The 21,760-nt window shown below is 40.2% G+C and overlaps 3 protein-coding genes across 18 annotated transcripts in view; 2 read left to right on the forward strand and 1 right to left on the reverse strand.

Annotated features, from left to right (window-relative positions):
* Positions 1-21,760, reverse strand: part of caska (calcium/calmodulin-dependent serine protein kinase a) — a 170,229-nt gene that overhangs the window by 52,767 nt on the left and 95,702 nt on the right. For all 16 annotated transcript variants that reach the window (XM_063499153.1, XM_063499149.1, XM_063499154.1 and 13 more), the window contains exon 6: positions 787-889. In XM_063499153.1, coding sequence (XP_063355223.1) covers positions 787-889 — 103 coding nt within the window. The remainder of the gene's footprint in view (positions 1-786; positions 890-21,760) is intronic.
* Positions 1,854-4,977, forward strand: LOC134645696 (probable G-protein coupled receptor 34). The gene is made up of 3 exons (XM_063499237.1): positions 1,854-2,119; positions 2,499-3,047; positions 3,145-4,977. Exons 2-3 carry the CDS (start codon positions 2,527-2,529, stop codon positions 3,704-3,706), a joined length of 1,083 nt encoding a protein of 360 aa, XP_063355307.1. The 5' UTR covers positions 1,854-2,119; positions 2,499-2,526; the 3' UTR covers positions 3,707-4,977.
* On the forward strand, positions 5,564-9,216 carry LOC134645769 (probable G-protein coupled receptor 82). The gene is made up of 4 exons (XM_063499357.1): positions 5,564-5,678; positions 6,889-7,712; positions 7,844-7,978; positions 8,069-9,216. The coding sequence occupies exons 2-4, from the start codon at positions 6,894-6,896 to the stop codon at positions 8,309-8,311; spliced, it is 1,197 nt and encodes a 398-aa protein (XP_063355427.1). The 5' UTR covers positions 5,564-5,678; positions 6,889-6,893; the 3' UTR covers positions 8,312-9,216.

A 21,760-nucleotide genomic window follows, 5' to 3' on the forward strand; every position in this document is an offset into this window, starting at 1 on the left:
ACACAGTAATACAGAATTGATTTGCCAACATCGGCTTTCCTTATATAAAGAACGCTCCAGAGTATTCTCTGCTCAAGAACATAAAGGAGGCGCCAAAATATCTTATATCTTATATTACAGCATCTTGGTCATTTCACTTTTGCTCACTGACTATTTCACTGCAACCAGTCTTCTTTACCAGTGAGATGTGGTAGCTTAATGACTTAAAACCATGACTTTCACCCAGGGGAGTGCACTGTCTCTGTGAATGGTCATTGGGGCTCAGGACAGGTTTCTGCCTGTTGCAGTTTTAAGTTGTTCATTTATAAACTGGAATCCATGAATAAACAATTCAAATGATTTCCAGCTTGTAATTGTTTCCAGTCAGTCAAATTGGAAGTATAAAAAATATGTCCAGTAAACTTTTGGCAGATCCTATTAATGATGTACTGATGAATGTACACGCTCAGTTATCATGAGTATCATATTCCATAATTTAAAGTAAAGTATTTATATATAATATGCTGGGAAAGTCACTCTAAATTATATCGATATGTGTCATAACTATGTGTTTTTCTCAGTTCTTCTTTATGTCACAAGAGTCATAAAAACTGTGTCCCTTATGTAACAAGTGTTTAAATGGTGTCTTTAACAATAAGTTCAATTATGGAGCAGAGACGTGTTCTGTCTCTTTGATCCCATCTTAGTGGAACTTTTCCCACAAGTCAGAAAAAATAAAAATCTCCCTAAACAAATGGTGACAAGGCATGCAGGGAGAATCCCGCTGTGTTGTGGTGTTTACTGTACCTCCTGCCACCAGTCCTGACTCTCCGAGCTGGATCGCCACTCCGAACCCGCCCAGCTTCACTGGAGCTGAGTTCTCTTTAGATGCCAGCAACACGCAGTGAGGCTGAGAATGAGAGAACGGAGAAGGAAACAGAGATTTTAGCAAATTAAAGAGTAAAATTCTCCTATAAATAACAGACATTACACGAGCCAGACACACCCCAAACCACCACCCACCATGGCCACACACAAATAACTGAGAGTGTGGGAAGATCAGAGTAGGAAGTTTGCTGTAGTGTCTTTATACAACTCCAGTTATTTTAAATCCAACGTTTACTTTTGCTTTTTTGATCATGCTGTCGTCACACGCCATGAAAACACAGATCGGTATTTTCTTCCCAAAGCATCAAGTAATGCAACCGCAACATTTCAGTCGAGCAGTTTTGCACACTATTTAGTTTCACATTTCATTTCATTAACATTTGTGGTCATCTGCAGCATCCCTTCTATGATATAGTGTTACTTTGTGGTTTAATGTGGACTGATACAGATCTGAAAAACAGTTGACAGAAACAGTTTTACTGTGCGGTAGCTGTTGAACGGAGTATTAAAATTTCTGCTTTTGCTCAGACCTTTCTAAATTCTCTCTAAAAATCTTAACTCATGTGAGGACATTAAATACCATTTTGAAAGGGGGGGGGAATTACCACAGTTGACCACACTCTGCAGATTCCTCCAATAGCCAGAGTCCAAGGTGGAAAGCATACTGTACACAAGTGAAGCATGCCCTGTGAGTATTTCCCCTCATGTGTATAATCAGAAGGCCTACACCGTCTCTCTCACTCTCTCTCTCTCTCTCTCTGCTTCTGTATGGTGCTCGTAAGAAAAGAGGGGGGCCGACCACAGTATGAAATTTCCTCTGTGCAACATTACCGCATTCTGCACTTCAGCATTTCTGACTGCACAGCTGTGGACAGGCGCTTATCTTGAAAGTGAGATAGGACAGTTAGGGAAGCCAAAAAGAAAAAAAAAGAAAAAGAAAAAATAGAAGCTGAGTCTACACAGTACTGTTCTGTGACGATAGTATTTGCTCAACGCGAGTTGGACTACAGGAGAAAATCGAACATGAGATAACACAAGGAACTTTTTCCATTTTTTCAGAGCGGCAAATTTGGATTTTTCCTGCACGTTCAACTTACAGGGATATCCTGGAGTACCTTAGAGGAAGACAAAAAGACTGCAAAAACTATAAGTGTGTATGCGTGTGAGATTGGAACTGATCCTCACCGTCCACACAGCCCTTTACACAAAGAAAGAAATGCATACTTCTTTTTTAATGAACTCCAATAACTAGGTGAGTGTTTTGACAAGTTCCTTGTTTTTTTTACACTGTGTGCAACACAATCGCGCTGAGCTGTGAGGAGAGTAAGCAGTTTCCTTTTACTGGCATTTCAGTTACTGATCTTTTGATATACTTCTCTTGAAGTAAACTGCCTGAGTACATAGACATCATTTTAAAACTGCTTGGCTGCAGTAATGTTCAAAAGATACCAAAGAAATCCTGGACAGATTATTCACATATTTCTAGGGCTTTCCAGTTCCTGAGGGTATGATGGTTAGATTGTGTTTTACAGGGCAGATTAATGCTCACACCCACACCCACAAACCTGTACGTATGACAGCCCTTTCCCAAAATGCAAATTATTCCATGTGTTCCCCTCATCTGTTTGCAGGACTGTCAATCCCCTGAAAAAGGTCACCATGACAAAAAACTTCTCCTGTAAGGACCAAACAACAAACTTAACCCTTGACCCGTGTGGAGATGACGACACACTGCAGGTCCCGCTGGCAGTGAGCTACTCTATAATCTTCATCCTGGGTCTAGTCGGGAACCTGGTGGCTCTGTGGGTTTTCTTCTGCGTCCACTCCAAGAAGAACTCTGTGCGGGTGTTTCTCATTAACATTGCATTTGCAGACCTGCTGCTGGTGGTCTGTCTGCCATTCAGGATACTCTATCACAGCCAAGGTGACAAATGGAATCTGGATCCCATCTTGTGTAAAGTAGTGGGCAACCTCTTCTACATGAACATGTACATTAGCATCACTCTGTTAGGGCTGATCAGTGTGGATCGCTACTTTAAGATCCACCAAAGTGTAGGAATGCAGCGCAAACTCTGCTCCACAAAGCTCAGCTTCGCCCTGTGTGCCATTGTCTGGATTGTGCCCACTTGTATCATTTCAGTGATGGTGTTATCAAAGAATGACTCTCCTCATGTGGGCAGGTTGGTAAAACCTTTAAATCTTCTTTTTTACCTTACTGTTAAAGTCAAAGATCTGAAGTGGCCAACTTGTGTGACAAAATGTATTTCCTGTATCCAGGTGTTTCCACTACAAGAAGCTGGATAATACAAAGTGGAAGGCTTACATCAACATGTGTATGGTGGTTCTCTTTTGGCTAGTCTTCATCTCTCTGATGATGTCCTACGGGAAGATCGCACTCAAGCTGCTGAGGACGTCACAAGCAAATCCAGATCTGCCCAACTCCACTCGCTACACTCGAACCGCCAAGAAGTCCTTCTTCATCCTCTTTCTCTTCTGCATCTGTTTTGTGCCCTATCACGTGGTCAGAGTGTTTTACATAAAAACGCAGATCACAAACACTTCGTGTTTCTGGATGTGTGTCGCTGACAAAACCAACGAGGTGGCTCTGCTGTTTTCTGCCCTCAATAGCTGCCTGGACCCTGTCATGTACTTCCTGTTATCCTCTTCAGTGAGGAAGGAGGTGCTGCGCTTGGTGAACAACGTGATCTGCTTAAGAGATGTTACAGGCATCAGTGGGAGCAGCTCCACTGCCGAGATGGATAGTAGAAATGGGAGGACTGACAGAGAACAGCCAAACACCAGTCTAATTAGTAATACAAAGATAGAAAGCGGTTTATAAATCCCCACACAGCAGAGCTATAACTCTACTGACGTAAACAACATGTAAATATGACAGAAGCCAGCAGAAGAAGAGGAGCGCGACAGGGCAGCTGCTGCTCTTGCCTGTGTGCGCCTTTACTTGGTGCTTACCTAAGAAAAACCTTTGAACTAAGGCTTATTTTGAAAAGTTTTACGACGACTTTACATTATTTTATGCAGAGGAAATGTACTGGCTCTGTTACACTGTAGGGTCTATGATTAGTCCTGTGAGTAAACATTTGTGTCATGATGGGAGTGGGCTCTTTCCACTGAGCCTCAATATATAAGACTTGGAACGACAGAGGAATATCTATCTGCACCAGAAACTTGGACACTCAGTGACAGGAACACTGAAGCTGGTGGTCCCGCAAGTTACTGTGGGTTTTGTTTTCTGTACCAGTGTGGATCTTTTCTTCTGTAACTGGGTTTGTGGATGTGTTGTCTTCGATGGTAAAGAATCCCAAAAAATTCCTGAGCCCCACCTCTGGAAACTTTTTTCATGTAAATCCGTCCTTAATGTTACGAGTAATCCTGCAAATTAAAAAATATGTCCTTTCTTATTATAGAGAAACTTGAATGTACTTGTGTGCCATCAGACATTTTGAGTTTTCATCATCAGCATTGTTTTGATGTTTGAATTCAAATAGTTTCAAAGATACAGGGCAAAGTAGCAGTAGCAACCCCTCACCACACACACACACACACATACACACGTAGCTAGGGGTGTTTAACTTTGCCAGATGTGACAAAAAAAAGCAAAAATAAAAATACTTAAGTCCATCAAAGGCAGGACCACTTGGACTTTAATGCTTTTTTTTTTTTTTACATAAGCTGATGTTTTCATACTATACTGCTCGAGTGAAACTGTGAACTTAATCGGGGACTGAGCAGTTCCTTTCACGCCCATATGCTGCATTAATCTAGTATAAGCACTGATAAACGAGAGACACAAACCACAATTACACAGATAGAAACATGATAACAAGTCAATACTCTTTTCCCCTCACTGCATTTATCAAAGCATTTGTCAAACACTGTTTAAATATAAACGTTTGTGTGACCCTGCAGATGACCATACGTCACTAACAAAACACGCTGAAGACAAAGTGAAGGAAAGGTGACAGGAACTTTGCAGACTCGATCAAAGCCTGAACTTTATGATAGTTACAACAGCATTAGAAAAAAACCCCAGAGAAACGCTTACTGAAGTGAAAGCATGGGGCTTCACTGATAAATACCACTCTTCACAGGACAAACTGCCTTTTACGTATTAAGAAAAGCTCTGACATTTACAGAAGTCTGTTTTCAAAGTTTGTTCTGTATCAAATTGTGCTTTTCTAAATAAAGTAGGATATAAATAGTCCTGTGCTAATCAATGTTTATCATGCAGCGTGTCCCTTATTATGGAAGGGAAGTGTGTATAGGGACTCAAGAACCAAATAACTCTTTCTGTTTCTCATCTACAACAACAGCGCCACCCCAAGGCAGAAAAGGGACAGTGTTTAGACATTTTTGCAACCCAAGCCAAACATTGTGTGCAGAAAAGATGAACGGATGAGTAAATAAGCAGAAAGATGGAAACTAATTTGAATGAAAGAAAATTATTTATTTTTATTTAAAAGTGAATATCAAATTGAATCACTGATTTGAACACTTAACATGCAACACACAACTGCTCCTTATTTTCAAGTCCTACACAGCATACCCTGAAACTAAATGAGGAAGCCTGCTAGACAAAACACAGAATAAGTTACGAAAATACCACACCCCACCGACAACTTGCCATTTACAATAAAGCGCCACTTCAACAAGGAAGACACTGCAGAGAAGCAGCGTGTCATGCCTGCTGTTAAAACCACCGTTTCTACTCTACCCTCAGAATACTTCACATGGGGCAGTGCCATCTGATGCCTACAGCCTTTTATTGAAACATCTCAGAGGACCCGTTATTGGTATGTATCATGAAGCCAAACGCATCTCTGTGCAATGTTGTGTTAGTCAAGTGCACTTAATTTGTTAAATGTTACATTTTATCACTTTGAAAAAAAGAAAGAAAGAAAGAAAATATTGCTGCCAATTTTGCTGCTTTTCCAACAACTTGTACTGAGAAGTGCTGGACATTCAAGTTAAGACTGGAGAGCATCATCATGTCCTCACTGATCAAGTGTTAAACCTACAGGAAACTGTCATCTCTGTGACCTACTTAATAAACTTCTTTAAATACTTTATGGTGTTTTACAGAGGAGCATATCAGTTTCTCCAGTCATCCCTGTAAAACATGCATTAAAATGTGTCTATTTTACAAGCCTGACACTTCAGTATTGGCCATTCTCTAACCATATGACTCTGATATAAGACGACAAATTTAGTTAGACGGCTTGCAAAGCTCAGGTTAACCCTTTAAAGCCTGAACTGTAAAATAATTGACGGAAAATTCAAAGTTTTTGAAAATGGAGTGTTTGTTTAACCTCCTGACAATTAAAAAAAATGTAATTCAATATTAATTTGCATGTTTTAGTTTTAATTTGTATAATATTTGCTACATCTACATCTATGCACAGCAGAACTGTAACAAAATATCAAAGATTAAGTAAGTTAAACTATGCAACTAGAGAAAGTACATGTTGGCTTGAGGAGTTCTGCACCCACAGACACCAGTGCACTGACATGCCATGCACATAACACATAAGAGGTTAGCTTCTCACCCAGAAAAAAACTAAAACAATAACATGCTAGCCTGCAGTGGGTTACTAAGATATCATGAACTGTCATGATCCCACACCTATCACACTCGGACACATGCTGTGCCTGAGTTATGCTTCAGCTGGAAACCTTAAACTCTTTTTAACCCTGTGCTGCAACCTTCCATGCAACCTTCAGAGTGGTTGCGGGCTATGCCCACCTGACGTTTAGTTGCACGTCAGGTTACGGTGTACAGTTAAGAAGGGTTTCTGGTCAAGTCTATATTTATAACATCTGACTATCTGAGCTGCTGATTTTGTAGCTTTGTCACTGAATAGACTCAAAGTTCCTCATAGACATTCTGAAGTAATGGTCAAGTCTGATTTTGCTAAAAAATAAGTAAATAAAAATGTTTTGACAATTCAGGAAGCCTTGATGTCAACAAGATTTAAAAGCCAGCTTACTAACATCTGTTTCTAGATCAAATGGAGGGCACGTTTCCATCAGAAAACACTTCGTCCACCACCTGTAACTTCTCCCTCTGCCCGACTGCTGCAACGTTACATTTCCTTCCCTCCTTCTATGCGCTCCTCTTCCTCACCGCCCTCCCAGGGAATGCACTCGCTCTCTGGGTGTTCCTGCGGTGCATCTCCAACTTCTCCCCCATCCACATGTATCTGTGCCACCTGAGTATATCCAATCTGTTGTTGTCCATCACCACGCCCTTCCTCGCAGCCTACTATGCTGAAGGCTTGGTCTGGGGTCTGAATGATGTCCTGTGTCAGCTCGTCCTGCACGGCATTACCCCGGTGCTCCACATTAACATCTACATAAGCTTAATGATGCTCACTTGGGTGGCCCTCAGCCGCTTTGCGTCCCTAATCCAGAACACCCACGCCTCGAGGCCCAGCGCCTGCACCACCCTGCTGCCACACGCCTTCTTCGCTAGCCTCAAAAAAGTGTCCTTCGCCAACGTCGTGTGCATAACGGTGTGGCTAATGTCAGTGGGGAGCATAGTGCCAGTGACTGTTTATTACGCAGTGCACGAGGCTATGAACCAAACCACCAAAAATGACAAATCAGGACGTGGGAAGGTGTGCTACAGCCCTGCTGTGGAACTCGGAGGCCGTCTGTCTCAAACTGCCACTGTGGTCATTACAGCCTTCTTCTTTGTTTTGTACCTGCTGGTGCTGCTGTCCTACGTCACGGTGCTGAGGCATATCCGGCGCTCACGTCGCAACACACCAGTCACAACCTCCCAGAGACTGCTGAGCAGGGTGTTCCGAAACATTGTGGTCATCCAGGTGGCTATGAGTAATTTTATACTTTAAAATAATGTTATTGTTTAGTCACTTAATCCCCACCTCTTGAGCCAAATAAATTTTCAATATACTTCACATATTTCATTAAATTTTAAAAAACCAACTCCACACAGGTCATTCTTTCTGTTTGCCTTCTGCCGCACCATATCTTCAAACCCATCTTCATTTCTCTGGTCCATGAAACTCCCCTTCAATGTTCCCCCACCAAAGAAACTTCCAGTTGCCACCCATTCTCCGGCATTATCGAGGTGACTGCTTTTCATATACAGATTGAAAGTAAAAATGTCCCACAGTATGTGGAAATCTGGCATGATGATGGTTTTCTTGTCCTTCTCTAGCTGAAGAACTGCCTGTTTCTTCTTGCTGCACTGAGAAGCTCAACTGACCCCATCATGTACTATGTGCTGGACAGGACGTTCCGCAATGAAACCCTCAAACTTTTAAGGTGGAACCAGAAAAACTCCACAACACTGCAGATGTTCTGCTCAGGTACAGGAAGTGCCACTCCGAAGTCCGAACAGCAGAAGGAGGAAACCGCAGTTTCTGGCACTGTGGAGTTCAGTCATGCAAGTGTTATATAGTTAATAATACTCATCTTTTGACTGCATGGGAAAGCAAATGTACGAAAGTTTCTACTTACAAAGCAGCTCATGAAAAAACCCGAGCAGTGAGTAGGAGAAAGGCAGTGGCACAACACTTCCCTTTTCACAAGTCTGTATCATTACTACAACTCAAAGCAAGAAGTTTTTGGTCAGTTTGAGTAACACAGTCAGTTTCTACCAAATACACCAGGACTGTATTCACAGTCTAAATTTCTCTCTTGTGCAGCTTTAATCCAAGTTTTCATTTAAATGATGTCCTCGTTGTGTCTGATAGTATCTTATTACTTCACAAAGAAATCAGCATATCAGACACGCGCTGACCAAACGTTAACAGTTAAAGCTCAATGTCCTCTGTGCAGTGGTCTTTTAATATCAGACATCAGCACTCGCCACTGGCCACGCGTGCTCTGTCCTGCTGTAGCTTCAGCCATTGCTCGGTTGTGAGACTGCAGGACTGCACTAAAATAACAGAGCACCAAGAACATGTCAGACCGTCAGGCCCTGAAAACTAAACGAAAATATTTTTAAAAAGTTAAGACTTTAAAAGAACTGCACACATACACACATGCATTAGTTGAACCTGAGGAATAAACTAAAGAAATTCCAAATTTCATTTTCCTGTATTATCTGGTCGGACCACCTGTGACAATGGAGCAGCCTAAAGTAGCTTTCAGTTAAATATGGATACTTGGGATGTGGTGTTACTGTTGTTTGTGAAGCTCTGTGAATTACACTCCTTTGCTTTGTGATATCCTTACTTGTGTTTATTTTAAATGAAGTCTCAGTATATTGAAGTTAAAGTACTCTGTGCCTCCAGCTGCATTGTTTCTTTCTCTTTCTCTCTGTAACCGCTTCTACACATTCACACTCTGGTCCTACTTACATTTCGCTATTGTTGAAAAGTTATTTTTATATCATGCAATAAATATTTGTATGTTCTGTATCACTTTGTGCTCTGTCTGTTTCCTTTTTCTGGTGTGAAGGCAGAAAAAGGAGAAGAAGAAATGAAGTAAATGGTTATTTCAAAATTGAAGTATAAAATGTTGTCATTAAAAATATGATATAAACTTATTAAGCAATACTAAACCATTAAAACCATAAAAAACAATCAATGTATGAGGCTGATGTAAATGAAATCTATATACTCACAGCATTTTCTCAGTCCCATTCATCATACCACACAATCACACAGTGCTTATATTTATAGCTAAGTACTTTTTTATCTAACGTTCACACACTCACTCAGATAAATACATTAGGGGTAAAATATGTGTTTCTTGGAGGAAGCCCCACGCTCGCTCAATCCTCAAGTAAAATCTACACTGGGACGGCATGTGTCGACACATGGGGATCAAACCACTGACCTTGCAGTTGGTAGACAATAGTGTAGGTTTCACTTGAAGACTGAGCGAGCGTGGGACTTCCTCCGAGAAATTTTTAATTGTCTGACACTTATATCTCTGCATCCTGGTAAAACTGCTACCGTCTTCTATATCAGTGTATGGTGGAATTGCATTGATTACGACATAAAAAAAGAAAAAGTCACCAGGCAACAGTGAGGCACGTGCAGCGAGGCTCTGACAATTCAGTGTTAATTCAGTTTCGGGAAAACTTTGATGTCTTGTGTTTAGGGAAGTTGCTTTTTTAAATGTGCATTTAAGGTAACAACAAATAGATTTGTGCTTGTCTGCCCCTGGAGTTTACCAGCCCAGGTGTATCTAAGCAAGATTTCTGCTCAAACATTCTGGACGTTTAAATCTTTGTGTTTTGGATGACCATTAGGAATCATGGTTTTCTCAGCTTATTGAGGCTGAGTGCAAAAAAAGAAGCCAAGAAACATCTAAGATTAGTCAGTCAAGAGCTTAGAAACAACACTTCTAAACCCGAAATACAGCTTAGTTTTTAAATTCTTGACAAACACCTCTGACTGTTCTACGGTCATGAAAACAATATTTTTTAAAAAAGGAAAATCCATGCAGAAATACTGAAGCTAAAAGTAGGTTTTTACTTTTGAATCAAGTCCTCATTTTTCTGTTGTTGCTACTACTACTCTATATCTAAGATTCATCTCAAACCTTAAAGCTCCTACCCACAGTTGTATTGCTTTGTCCTTCTGGAGGCCACTGCTGTATTCCTCTCCACGCATTTCATTTGTCTGCTCTATTATCTATTCTGATGTTTCAGGTTTCTTTAACTTTGACGTCAATAGCTGTTTACATTATGTAAATACAGCAGTTTTGCTATTTGCCATTTACTTATTTCTGTTTGATACCACAAACTTTGGAATTGATCTAATACTAAGTAAAGCTTATATAGGGGAGAGCAGCGTGTCATGACTTATGATAATAATTTACTAATTCTGAACACATTTTAATGACCACTGTGATTTTCACTTTCCATAAAAATTAACTAATAATAATTAGTTAATACAGCAAAACTCACTGTTAAGCTTTTCATGTATTGTGAAAAAGGCTTTTTTGGAGACCTGGAATGTAAATGTGCCCGTCTCTAAAGCACAGGCCACGTCAGCTTCTGCTGTTTAAATGTGCTACTGACTATAAATAAAACAGACTTAACAGTCAAAACAGAAAGACTCAGATATTTTTCATAGTTTATTTTTGAGGTATATTTTTTTATATAATAAAAAAAATTGTTTGTTTACAGAGCCCGCACTGTTGCATTTGGAGGATGAGTGGGGCTATGACTGTATGTTGCAGCTAACAAGGAGTGTAGTGAGTACTGGCAACTGTACTCTGTTGTCCAGACTTTTCCCTCCCATTTCAAAGCAGACAACAGTGGGACCATTTATGCCCAAACAAGATAACTACACGTGTTTTAAGTTCTCTACAGATGATGAGAAGTACAAGGTGGGAGAGATCGACCCGAATTGGTATGCTAATGGTCACACTTCAGGGAAGAACCACAAATAATGTAAGCGACCCTAGTATGGTAATTGGAACCTGGGCAAGAAGTGGGCTCTATTATTGTGGGGAAAACACTCTGTTGGTTCGTGTTCCTTTGGTAGCGTAGGGACATGCGATTGGGAGCTCCGCTTATGCTTATTTGGGCACCGGGTAAAGGCTATTCCACAACGTAACACACGTACCTTAGCCGCCAGACGTAAGAGACATGTTTTGGCCAAAAGAGGGACCCAGGGTACACAGGCTTATGATCCTCGCCTGAACTCACCGACTTGGATAGACTCCATAGGAGTGCCCAGGGGAGTTCCAGACGAGTACAAGCTGGTAAATCCGATAGCTGCAGGATTTGAGAGTATATTTCTTTTGGTAACGCCTAATAAAAATGTTGACCGCATTATGTTCATTACAACCTGCTGAGACTCTCTAACCTGACCAGGGACGCCATGGTGGGGTTCGCGGAACAATTAGGTCCGAGTTCACTGACGGGAGTGCAAAATCGAATTGTCTAAAACCATGCATGAGCACTCAGGTATTGAAAACCCGCTGGAGTCCTGGATGACATCCGTGTTTGGACGATGGAAAGGTGTGGCTATGTCAGTGATATGCTCATTGGCTGTATTTTTGGGAATGTTGGTCATCGCTGGTTGTTGTATCATTCCTTGTCTCAGAGGATTGTTGGTAAAGATAATGGCGAGGGTTGCGAACCCTGGCTGGGTTGAGGGCATCTACCAGATGAACTTAGAACCCATAGAGTGGGGAAGGGAGTGATACAACATGAAGTTTGGTGACATTCCTTGATGGAATGTCAAAAGAGGGAATGTTAGGATTCAGAAATTCTTTATTTCTGTCATATAATCTGCCTTATGATGAATGCATTAAGAATATGTTTTACAGTATTATTTTATCAGTAATATTTCTTATAGGGCTCGTATTACATTAAAGATGTTTGTGATCACATTGACCTTTCTATTCACAGGTTTAGTTCATTTTATACACAAGGCATAACTGTGCTTATTTAGGATTGACGTTCCATCCAAGAGGGTCTTAAGCTTCCCTGGTGAGAGTGTCCAGGTGATACATGTTGAGGGAGGATGAGAACATAGCAGGTTAATTGCATGCAGACTTACATTACACATATTAATCTAGTAGCAGGCCTGAGCGAAGGCCCAAGTGTCTTCTGCTTCTCTTAGAGACCTGCTGCAAATCCGTCTGCTTAGAGATTGATGACGAGGGTCCATAATTAGCCATTAGAGACCCTGAGGCTTGAAGTTTATTACCTTAAAAGGCAACTGTTACAGAAAAGAGAAGTTGTCTGTTTATAGATATTAAAAATGTACAAGATGTACTCATGTCTGTCAACAATGTATTTTTGACCTGTACTTGACGTGTACGTGGGGGCATACATTTTCTGTTCTATAAAACCCCCATTCAGTGTATTCTTGTCAGAAGAGGACATATGCTGATGTTTCTTCTCCTGTGTAATAAACTCATAGTTTGATTGCACTTTTCTGGAGCCTCCGTCGTTTGTTGTCTGGTCTGCAGTTGATCGATCTCGCTTCAGAGACCTGGAATGTAAATGTGCCCGTCTCTAAAGCACAGGCCACGTCAGCTTCTGCTGTTTAAATGTGCTACTGACTATAAATAAAACAGACCTAACAGTCAAAACAGAAAGACTCAGATATTTTTCATAGTTTATTTTTGAGGTATATTTTTTTATATAATAAAAAAAATTTATATGACAAATCAAATAAAGGTTTTAAAGGTAGTAAAGTAGATAGTATTTCATTGCAACAAAGAAATATCCTTTCAGGTGTAAACTGAAAGTACAAGTCATTACAAATACAATAGTGGTAAAATGGTAAAATCACTCTTCTCTCTTTCTGATTCACGTGATATCATGGTGTTGCACTCGTGTATGCATGAAAATGTCCGTAGTGAGTTCCTCATGTGCAACAACAAGTGATCAGTGTTTGATGCCTGTGTGTGAAGTCTTTTTCAGTATTTGTGTGTCCATTGATTCTGAGGGTTTAGAGTGTGCACTACTGTTTGTGCTGACATTGTGTGAGAGTGTGTTGAGGGAATTTTCAAGAAGACAATGTTCTGTGAAGTGTGGCTCCTGCAGATGTGTATCCCCTGGCCCCCAGGGGCCTCAGTAGCTATTCAGACTGAAGCAGGCAGCAGAGAGTATCAGATACCCTCCAGTGTGCTCTCCCCCAAATACTCACTCACAGACAGACAGACAGACAGGCACAGGCCAGAGGAAAAAAATAAATAAGTAAATAAATCAACGCCAAAGAAACATAGCCAGGAGAGAAGGAATTCACAGTGAGTCGGGGGTGGTTGGAAGAAGAGGAAAATAACAAGTGGAGATGTGCTAAGCTCAGCTGCAGGCCATTTTTGGAGCTTTTTGCTAGCTGGAAAATAAGTGAAGGTTTTCATGTAACTGGTGACTACACCTGCTGAGATATCGCTTTTGAATTGTTAAATACTTTCTTCTACTTTATAGCTGGACACCTCACACTTAAATCTTATTTAAGCTTGCAAAGGCAAGGGCTCCTTGACACATTAGTGCTAACTGGGGTCTTTCACATCTCTTAAACTCTATAAGGGGAAACAGACAGAGAAGTAGCAGAAAACAAAAGCAAAAACAACCCAGTGTGGTTTTACTATAGCATGAACAGGAATTCTTGTTATTGTTAGGTTAAAAGTGTTGTTTTGAGGAAGGCCTTCACACTGCAAAAATTCAAAATCTTAACATTTCAGTGAGATAGATGAACTTGTTTTAGGACAGTGCATGTTGGATCTGGAGAATTTTCACTTGCTCAATAGGCAGATTTTTTTTCCCACTTATTTCAACCAAAAATATCTTTAAGTGAAAAAAAATGTGCCAATGGAACAAATGAAAATTTTCAGATCCAAGATGCATTGTCTAAAACAAGTTCAAATATCTCACTGAAATGTTACTCTGTAGCTGATTGTGTCTTATTTTAAGTGTCATAAGATTTTTTTGACTAGAAATTAGACAAATATACTTGGTAAGATTTTGAATTTTTGCCGTGCATAAAAGATCCACTCAGCCCGTTACTAACAGTACTGCCCAGCCTTACATATTCCTGTTTTGTCGCTCATACTTGGTACATTCACAACATTGAATTTTAAGAGATTTCCCATTTCAACTACCTTTAAGGCACACACACTAACATTAGCCGTTTAACTAGTAGCAATTACATGATAGCCACATTAGCTGTAGTGGCTAGCAGACTATAGTTAGAAAAAAATGAGCAATTATTGCAGGATATATGGGACAGAAGTCGTATGGCAGATGTGTAAACTTGTAAACTTTAGCCAACCTCTGTAATAAAACACATTCCATGATGACATAACATGATGGTCAGGACTTGTGGTCTGGTGTAATATTATGGCTGGAGGTTATTTTCATTTTCCTGTGTATTCGTTTATCAATTAACAGTTGAAATATATTAGCAAGAAGGGCAGCTGAAAAAGTCACACTTACTTACCCCCATTAACCTGTGGCAGCTCACTGATTGCCAATGTTATTCACATCACTCTCCCAATCATTCAGCTTCATTAGAAACGCCAGAGGTTTGCATTAGGGAGTATCAACAAAAGACCTCTGCGTGTTTTGCATCTGTATACACTTTCTGTTTACACAAGTTACAGAGCGTGTGCATTGTTTGTGGGTCTCCTCAGACATTGTATTATTTCCTGTGGTTTTCCTCTGCTGCTGCTGAGGACTGTGACTTAGTGGTTTCTTATGCCTTTTGTTGGGCTCATGCAACATGCACTCGGACACAAAAGTGCATTACTGCCAGCAGCTTCAGGAGGTGTTCTGCTGCTAATGTCTGAAAAGTTGCGAGCTGTAGTAAAGATTGCAGGGGTTTGTTTTATTTTAGGGGTTTGTTTTTTTTGCAAGTCCTTAGGTTTTCAAATGTGCACCGCATACAGGAATTGCATGAAACAGTCAAAGTTCAAATGAAGCAGCTCCTATGTACTGCCATTAATACAACACTTGATGTTCCTTACATTTTAATCAGCTGTAAGGCTTAACATAAGGAGAACTTTGCAAACTAGCAGCAGCCTGCAATCGTTTTATTGTCACACTAATTTTTCATTTCTGCTGTTACTCAATTTGAGTCTATACATGTGAGAGGACAGAGGGACAGGGGAAAGAGAAAAATATTTTATTCCTGGTTGACTACACAATATTGGACCGATTATGCCCAAAACAGAATATTGGTGTGGGCTGTGAACTAAAATGAGGTACAATCTTAGACACATCACAGCATCCAGACATATCACAGCAGGATGTTGAAACTTTGTGGTCTTTGAAGTCTTTGAGATCTTTGAGGTTGACCAATAAACGATAGAGTACCCTCCGTGTTAGCGGAGTTAAATAACCCGAGCAGCATTTCAGGAAGGATTTTGGTATTGTAGCAATTGTGAAATAGCACAGAAGAGCCAGTATTATAAACACAACATGTTAGTTCACATTCTCATTTCTTTGCAAAAAGTCAGCCAGTGTCTCCATCCTTCTAGAAGGGGGGCAAACAAGATGGATCAGAGGCCAACGTGGAGTCTGTAATGTCTCACAGTCATGGGAAAGGAAAGAATTTATAACTATTAATATTTTTCTGGTGTTTGTTCTCAGGCATTAGTTGAATTGATGACAACTCACTAGCCAATAAAACCAAATATGAACAGATGCAAATTTGAATCTGATAGCAAGGATCCCATTAAACACTGGAGCAGAGACTTTAATAGTCGCTTTCATTCATAAGCAGAGGGGGAACAGCGCTAAACATATTGCCTGTTTTACATGGACGGCTAAAACCCCCCAGCTATGATTATTTCTGCATGGGCATGAAAACATGAAAACGTGGGCCCTTGTGAAGTATTTGATCCTTTGAACCCAGACCAACTCTGACCTCTACTCTGTGTCTAAACAGTTCCCACTTTGCCTCAGTTGAAGGAAACCAGCATTGTTTTTATACATATGTATGGACTGGTTGATTTAACTGATCTCCCAGCACGTTTCACAGGGTAGGGGAAACTAAAGTCATCTCTGTTTAGATTAGACAAACAAACAAATGTAGCTGCAAATTCGTAAGAAAAACTGACAAGCACTGGGCTACTCAGAGGTGTTATTTTGCCATCATACACAGACACATTAAAAGCAGCAGTGCACGTGCCATGCATATTAGTGTGCACATTTGTGCTCAACTGTGAAACTGCAATGACTGAGTTTCATGGTCGACACCTCAAGGCCCATTGAAAGCCATTAAAAAAGCCATTCACTCCACCCATCATCACACAAACAGCACTAACGACGCTGCTAATAGTCCTCCAAGTGTACCGCGAAGAGGTCCGAGAGGAGAATGACCGTTTTACCTTGTAAAAACAGCTGACATTCAAGTCACTGACAAGCAGTCAGTGGGGAAATGAGTCTCCTATCAATCACACTTCCCCATTCATATGTAGAAAGTGGCATTTGCCTCAAAGCCACCCCAGATAAAGCCGAGAATAGGGTCTAACATGTAAGCACAGTGACAGACAGATATCTGTATCAACTCAGTCTGTCTTCCAGTAAACAGGCTGAAACTAGCAGCCAGTAAGCTGAGATATTTACAAAACTGTGTGTCACTGACATTTTAAGATGTATAAATGTAATAATAATAATAATCGTAATCAGAATAATAAAACATGCTGACTTTTTAAAGTATTAGTGATTGCCTTGAATATATAAATGGGCACGATGCCATAGCAGGAAATACAAACCTGTCCTTTGAAAAGTAGCAGCCATCGCTGCCTCTAGTCGAGTCGAGGTGCAAATGACCAGAAAACCCCAATAAACAATATATGTCATCATATTATCACAATTAGGGCTGGGCCATATTATACCGTTCACGGTAATACTGGTACAATGTTAGGCAACGATAAGAAAATGAAATATGGGTAAAACCCGCATGCGCAGTGTTTTTGTTTTCATACGCACATGGCGGAAAAAGAATGGCGGCGATGGAGAATGAGAAGGGCGAAAGCGGATCGTTGAATGAAAAAGATGAACCAGAATTGGTTTGTAAAAATGCTGCAACTTCAGTGGTGTGGAACTGGTTTAGTTTTCGTCCCTCTGATACACAACAAAGCAATATTTTTGGTAGAGCATGCTAGTGGGTCTTCGTTATTTTTGGAAAATACGGCACACTTAAAATCAATCCTTTGATTTTTCTGAAAATCGACAGTGCCCCTTATAATCCTGTGTGCCTTACGTATGAATTCTGGTTGTGTTTACTGACCTCGAAATGATTTTATGTGGTACACGGCGCTCGAAAATCTGTCAAATGTTTTAATACGACTTTGCTAAGCTACGAAGCCGCACCGCTTGATGGATTGTCGGAGCATTACGGCTATCGTAGGCAGGAGCCTCGCGGAGTGATACGTACTGTGCTTCAACATAATATTACCGTATTCTGTGTGTATAACCTCTTTTTAAGTTTTGTGGATATTATACATGGTTATGCTGAGGATATGTCGGCCAATTTCCACTGGAAATGCCTTTTGGTTAAACTGTCAGCAAGGAATTTGCATTTGCACTGTTAAATTTTTATATAACTTTAATGGATATAAAAAACAGCTGCTTGTTTAAGTGAAAATACATTGATGGTTTTTTTTTTGCACTAATAAAGTTGTGGAGTTGTAAAGTATTTTGTCTAGTGTCAATTATATCGTCAGTTATATTGTTATCACAAATTTTCAAACGTATATCGTGATAAATATTTTTGGTCATATCGCCCTGCTCTAATCACAATACTTCATTCACAATCAGTGTATCCAGTGTTGGACACACTTCAGTTGAGCTGATTTAATAGAAGTTTGCTCACCTAACGCTATCTTAGCATTGTGGTGTTTGTGCTGTTGTTTATAGTACATGCAGATAATAGCGCGTATTTAAGAGCCATCTGAAACCTTTAATTGGATTCTTCAATAGTCACATTGTATTTCAAATGTCACTTACGTGTAAGCAAGCAAGCAATTTATTTATAAAGCACTTTCAGAACAACACAGCTGAACACAAAGTGCTGTACACTTGGCATACCAAAAATGATACATGAATAAAAAGTGTGTGACCGTTCAGGCTGATTTGATGAGGGTTGCTAACATTAGCATAGCTAGCACCAGAAACTTGCTTGTTAAGTGGGTTATAGTCTACTTTAACACACACAGCCGTCCAATTTCAGCATCACAGTATTGCCAAACTTTGCTGGTTAGCATTGGTCCCATTTTCCATGTTGCTTGTTTTCAGTTTTCCATCACAGAAAGAGAGCTGGCATCGGTGAAGGCTGGTGGCAGGTGACGATCTTATAAACACAATTAAAATCTGAATAATCAGTTTATCTGTTGCAGACTAGTGAGACCAGCAACATTTAAAGACACAGCCATATATCAATATAAAACATGTGCAAACTTACATTCACTGTTCCTATATTTTGTATCCTGAACAGACTCATCTTTACTTTTAAGATTGTCCAACATGCTGCTTTCTTTCTGCAGATATTACCCACAAGTATACATTTGAGACTTACAACACAGTAAGAAAAACTGACCTATCACAGACCACCAGAAGCTCAACAAGGGACAAGCGCAAACAGAGTCTGAGCGTACAGCTGAGTAAGCTCTAACGTGACGAGCACAAATTTAACTAGAAGGCTTGAAGCATGAAGTTTGTGCAAAGTTTTCTTGCAGACACACAATGTTATATGCAAGACATGGAAACTATAAAATTCACAGAGGGAACACTTCCTGTTCCTTACATTCAGAAGATCTGACTGCAGATCTCACCTTAGCGCACCTGGAGAATGAAGAAATACTATTGCTGCAAACTAAGGTATAGGTCTGTGTCAGCACCACTCTCTCTTTCCTCAGGTTTACATCAAAGTGTTGCTGTGTTTATGGTTTCCTCAGACGGCTCAACACAGAGCCCGGATATGCTTTGCAGATTCAACATTCAGCATGACTTTACTTCAGAACAGCTGGCTGTATAGCACAGACACCAGATATATGAACAGTCCCACAACACAAAAGTTCACCTTCAATCTTGTGCTGGCTTCTCTCTTCATCTCTCAACTTCTGCTTTCAAAGCTGACGCAGATAAACTCATTCTGCCTCGCTGTTTGCGGTGCATTTGCATGCACACAATCTGTAGCAGTGAGAGAGGCCAAAGACAAACACACAGATCCACAAAAATAGACATACAAGCGCGCTGGTGCTGCTGTCACTGGTGGAGGTCTGTGGTGAAGCAAGGGGGAAGATGAATACGCAGCCATCATGGTGATTTATGAACAAGAAGATTGGGATGAATTCAGTGACTTTTATGCATGGAAAGCTGTGGCACGTTCACACTGTTCCATATTCAACAAGCACAGTTTTGTTGCCGAAGCACTGCATGTGTATGCTCTATTTTGTTTGTGTCCCCTGTAAAGGGCATACGTCTCAGCAGTACATCTAATGAGCTGGAGACAGGGGCTCAGAGTCACTGTTAGATACTGATAACAGAAGTTTAATACTACTGTGGGACAATGTCAAAGCTGCATTTTTACCTCACTGATCTAACACAAGGTGCCTTTTTAATACCACATATCATATACTAACCATAAAGGAGTGTGGCTGGCAAGCTTCCCTCGTGATCCCAGCAGTCCACTAAGCCTGACTTAATAAAACTAAATCATCAGACTGACTAACAGGTTTGGTCTGAGTTAACTCCCTCACCAGACCAAGCACAGAGGTTTAGCCATATGCTGTAAGTTATGTAATGTATCTCATCAACTCTGATGAAAACAGCCTCAGGGAGTTAACTGAACTGTGAGGAAGTTCTAGGAATTAAAAAAAGAACCAGGCAAATGTGATAACTTGATATAAATTTACCAGTTTAGCTGCTAACTCAACACTTATATTCAATAAGATAAGCAAGTTAAATCACTTGCAGGTTTCAGTCAGTTTATCGTGATTTTCTCGCTGGTATAGCTTGGAGCGTGGATAAGAGTCTGGCCTGTTCCAAAAATAGCCCGGCTCTAATGACAGTTGCATTATGCTTCTGTATGCTAGAATTTTTCTCAGTGACAGGATTAAAAGCTTCTCAAAAGTTCTCTAAACAGATTAAAAAAAAGGTCAAAAGTCAATACTTTTAGGGCCCTTCTAAATTCTAAGACTTTTAAGGGTCCAAGACTAAAATTAGCACAATTTCATACATTCATGTTAGAGTCATAACACTGCTCAGAACTATATCAGTCTATTTCGTTACCGGATGGATTTTGGACTGCTTCGTTACAGGGCTCAACTTTAGATGTCCAGCTGGTCCTTGGTTTCAAGTGTCAAGAGTTTTAAGAGTTATTATAGTTTAATATTTTATAATTAGTTTTTATTTTTATTTCATTTTTGACTTTTAACTGTAAATTCAGTTTAGCTTCAGTTAGTGTCCAGAGTGAGCTTTCTTGTTTCAGTTTAGTTTTATTAGATTTAGTGTTAGTCTTTATTAATTATTTTATGGAGGGCACATGTCAGATTCAAAGATTTAAGAAAATCAGTAAAAATATTACAATAAAACACATGAATAATGCTTTGAAAGCAGTTGCAGTCTTGTTGACATCCAGAGTCTGAATAAACATGTCCATCAATGCCTCGTCAGGCAGGTTTTTTTTGTACCAAACTAGCCCGTGTATTTTAGTTCACATGTAAGATTTCTGTATTTATTAAGTATTGTTAGTAATCATGTGACCATTAGCTGTTGGCTCACTATGTATAGACACTGCTGTGATAATATAGTAGCTTCAGAGATTGCTTCTGGGACCCATTGAAACTGCACCTTCTGTCAGTTACAGCAGTTTCTTTCACATACATATAGGATCATTAACGACAGTGATACCTAATCAAGGATGTCTCCTAGGTGGCAGTCGTTGGTTGAAGTTGATTGGGGCTTTTTGAGCTCTTTGTCTGGCAGTTAAAACAAGCCAAACACATCATTAACATTTCAGTGCCTTTCTGCCTGCACCTGGTGGGCGTGCACCTCCCCTCGTCATCCACGTTAAGGACCACAATTTACACACTACATGATTGACCTACTTTTCTGCTAAACAGAGATTGTAAATGGACTCCCATTGGTTAGGTCAAGTATGGGGTATTTCAGAAGTTTACTGGAACCCACCCAGTTGAACTATATAAATGAAAGCAGATAAGCTCCTGTTATTTACCAAGCTGCCGATCGCAACATACTGTACTACAGCAGACATGGCACACATCAGCAAGGAGGAATCCCAGGAGACTCATCTCATGAGGGCAATGAGACAAGTACACGAGTTCAAGCAATATCTTGCCAGCCTGGGCATTAAAGTTTCAGTGAGAACTGCAAGGGTTCACTACAAGGAGAGACAACCCTGCCGCGAAAGTCGGTAAGTAATCAAAGGACTGAATTACTGACTGCAGAAAATACCTTTTG

The sequence above is a fragment of the Pelmatolapia mariae genome, linkage group LG16_19 (genome assembly GCF_036321145.2).
Source record: "Pelmatolapia mariae isolate MD_Pm_ZW linkage group LG16_19, Pm_UMD_F_2, whole genome shotgun sequence".
Lineage (NCBI taxonomy): Eukaryota > Metazoa > Chordata > Actinopteri > Cichliformes > Cichlidae > Pelmatolapia > Pelmatolapia mariae.

Coding starts and splice junctions, on each gene's coding strand:
- LOC134645769 (XM_063499357.1), top strand. CDS start 6,894: ATGGAGGGCACGTTTCCATCAGAAAACACTTCGTCCACCACCTGTAAC. Junction 7,713..7,843: donor GAAACATTGTGGTCATCCAG/GTGGCTATGAGT, acceptor AACTCCACACAG/GTCATTCTTTCTGTTTGCCT. Junction 7,979..8,068: donor CATTCTCCGGCATTATCGAG/GTGACTGCTTTT, acceptor GTCCTTCTCTAG/CTGAAGAACTGCCTGTTTCT.
- LOC134645696 (XM_063499237.1), top strand. CDS start 2,527: ATGACAAAAAACTTCTCCTGTAAGGACCAAACAACAAACTTAACCCTT. Junction 3,048..3,144: donor GACTCTCCTCATGTGGGCAG/GTTGGTAAAACC, acceptor TCCTGTATCCAG/GTGTTTCCACTACAAGAAGC.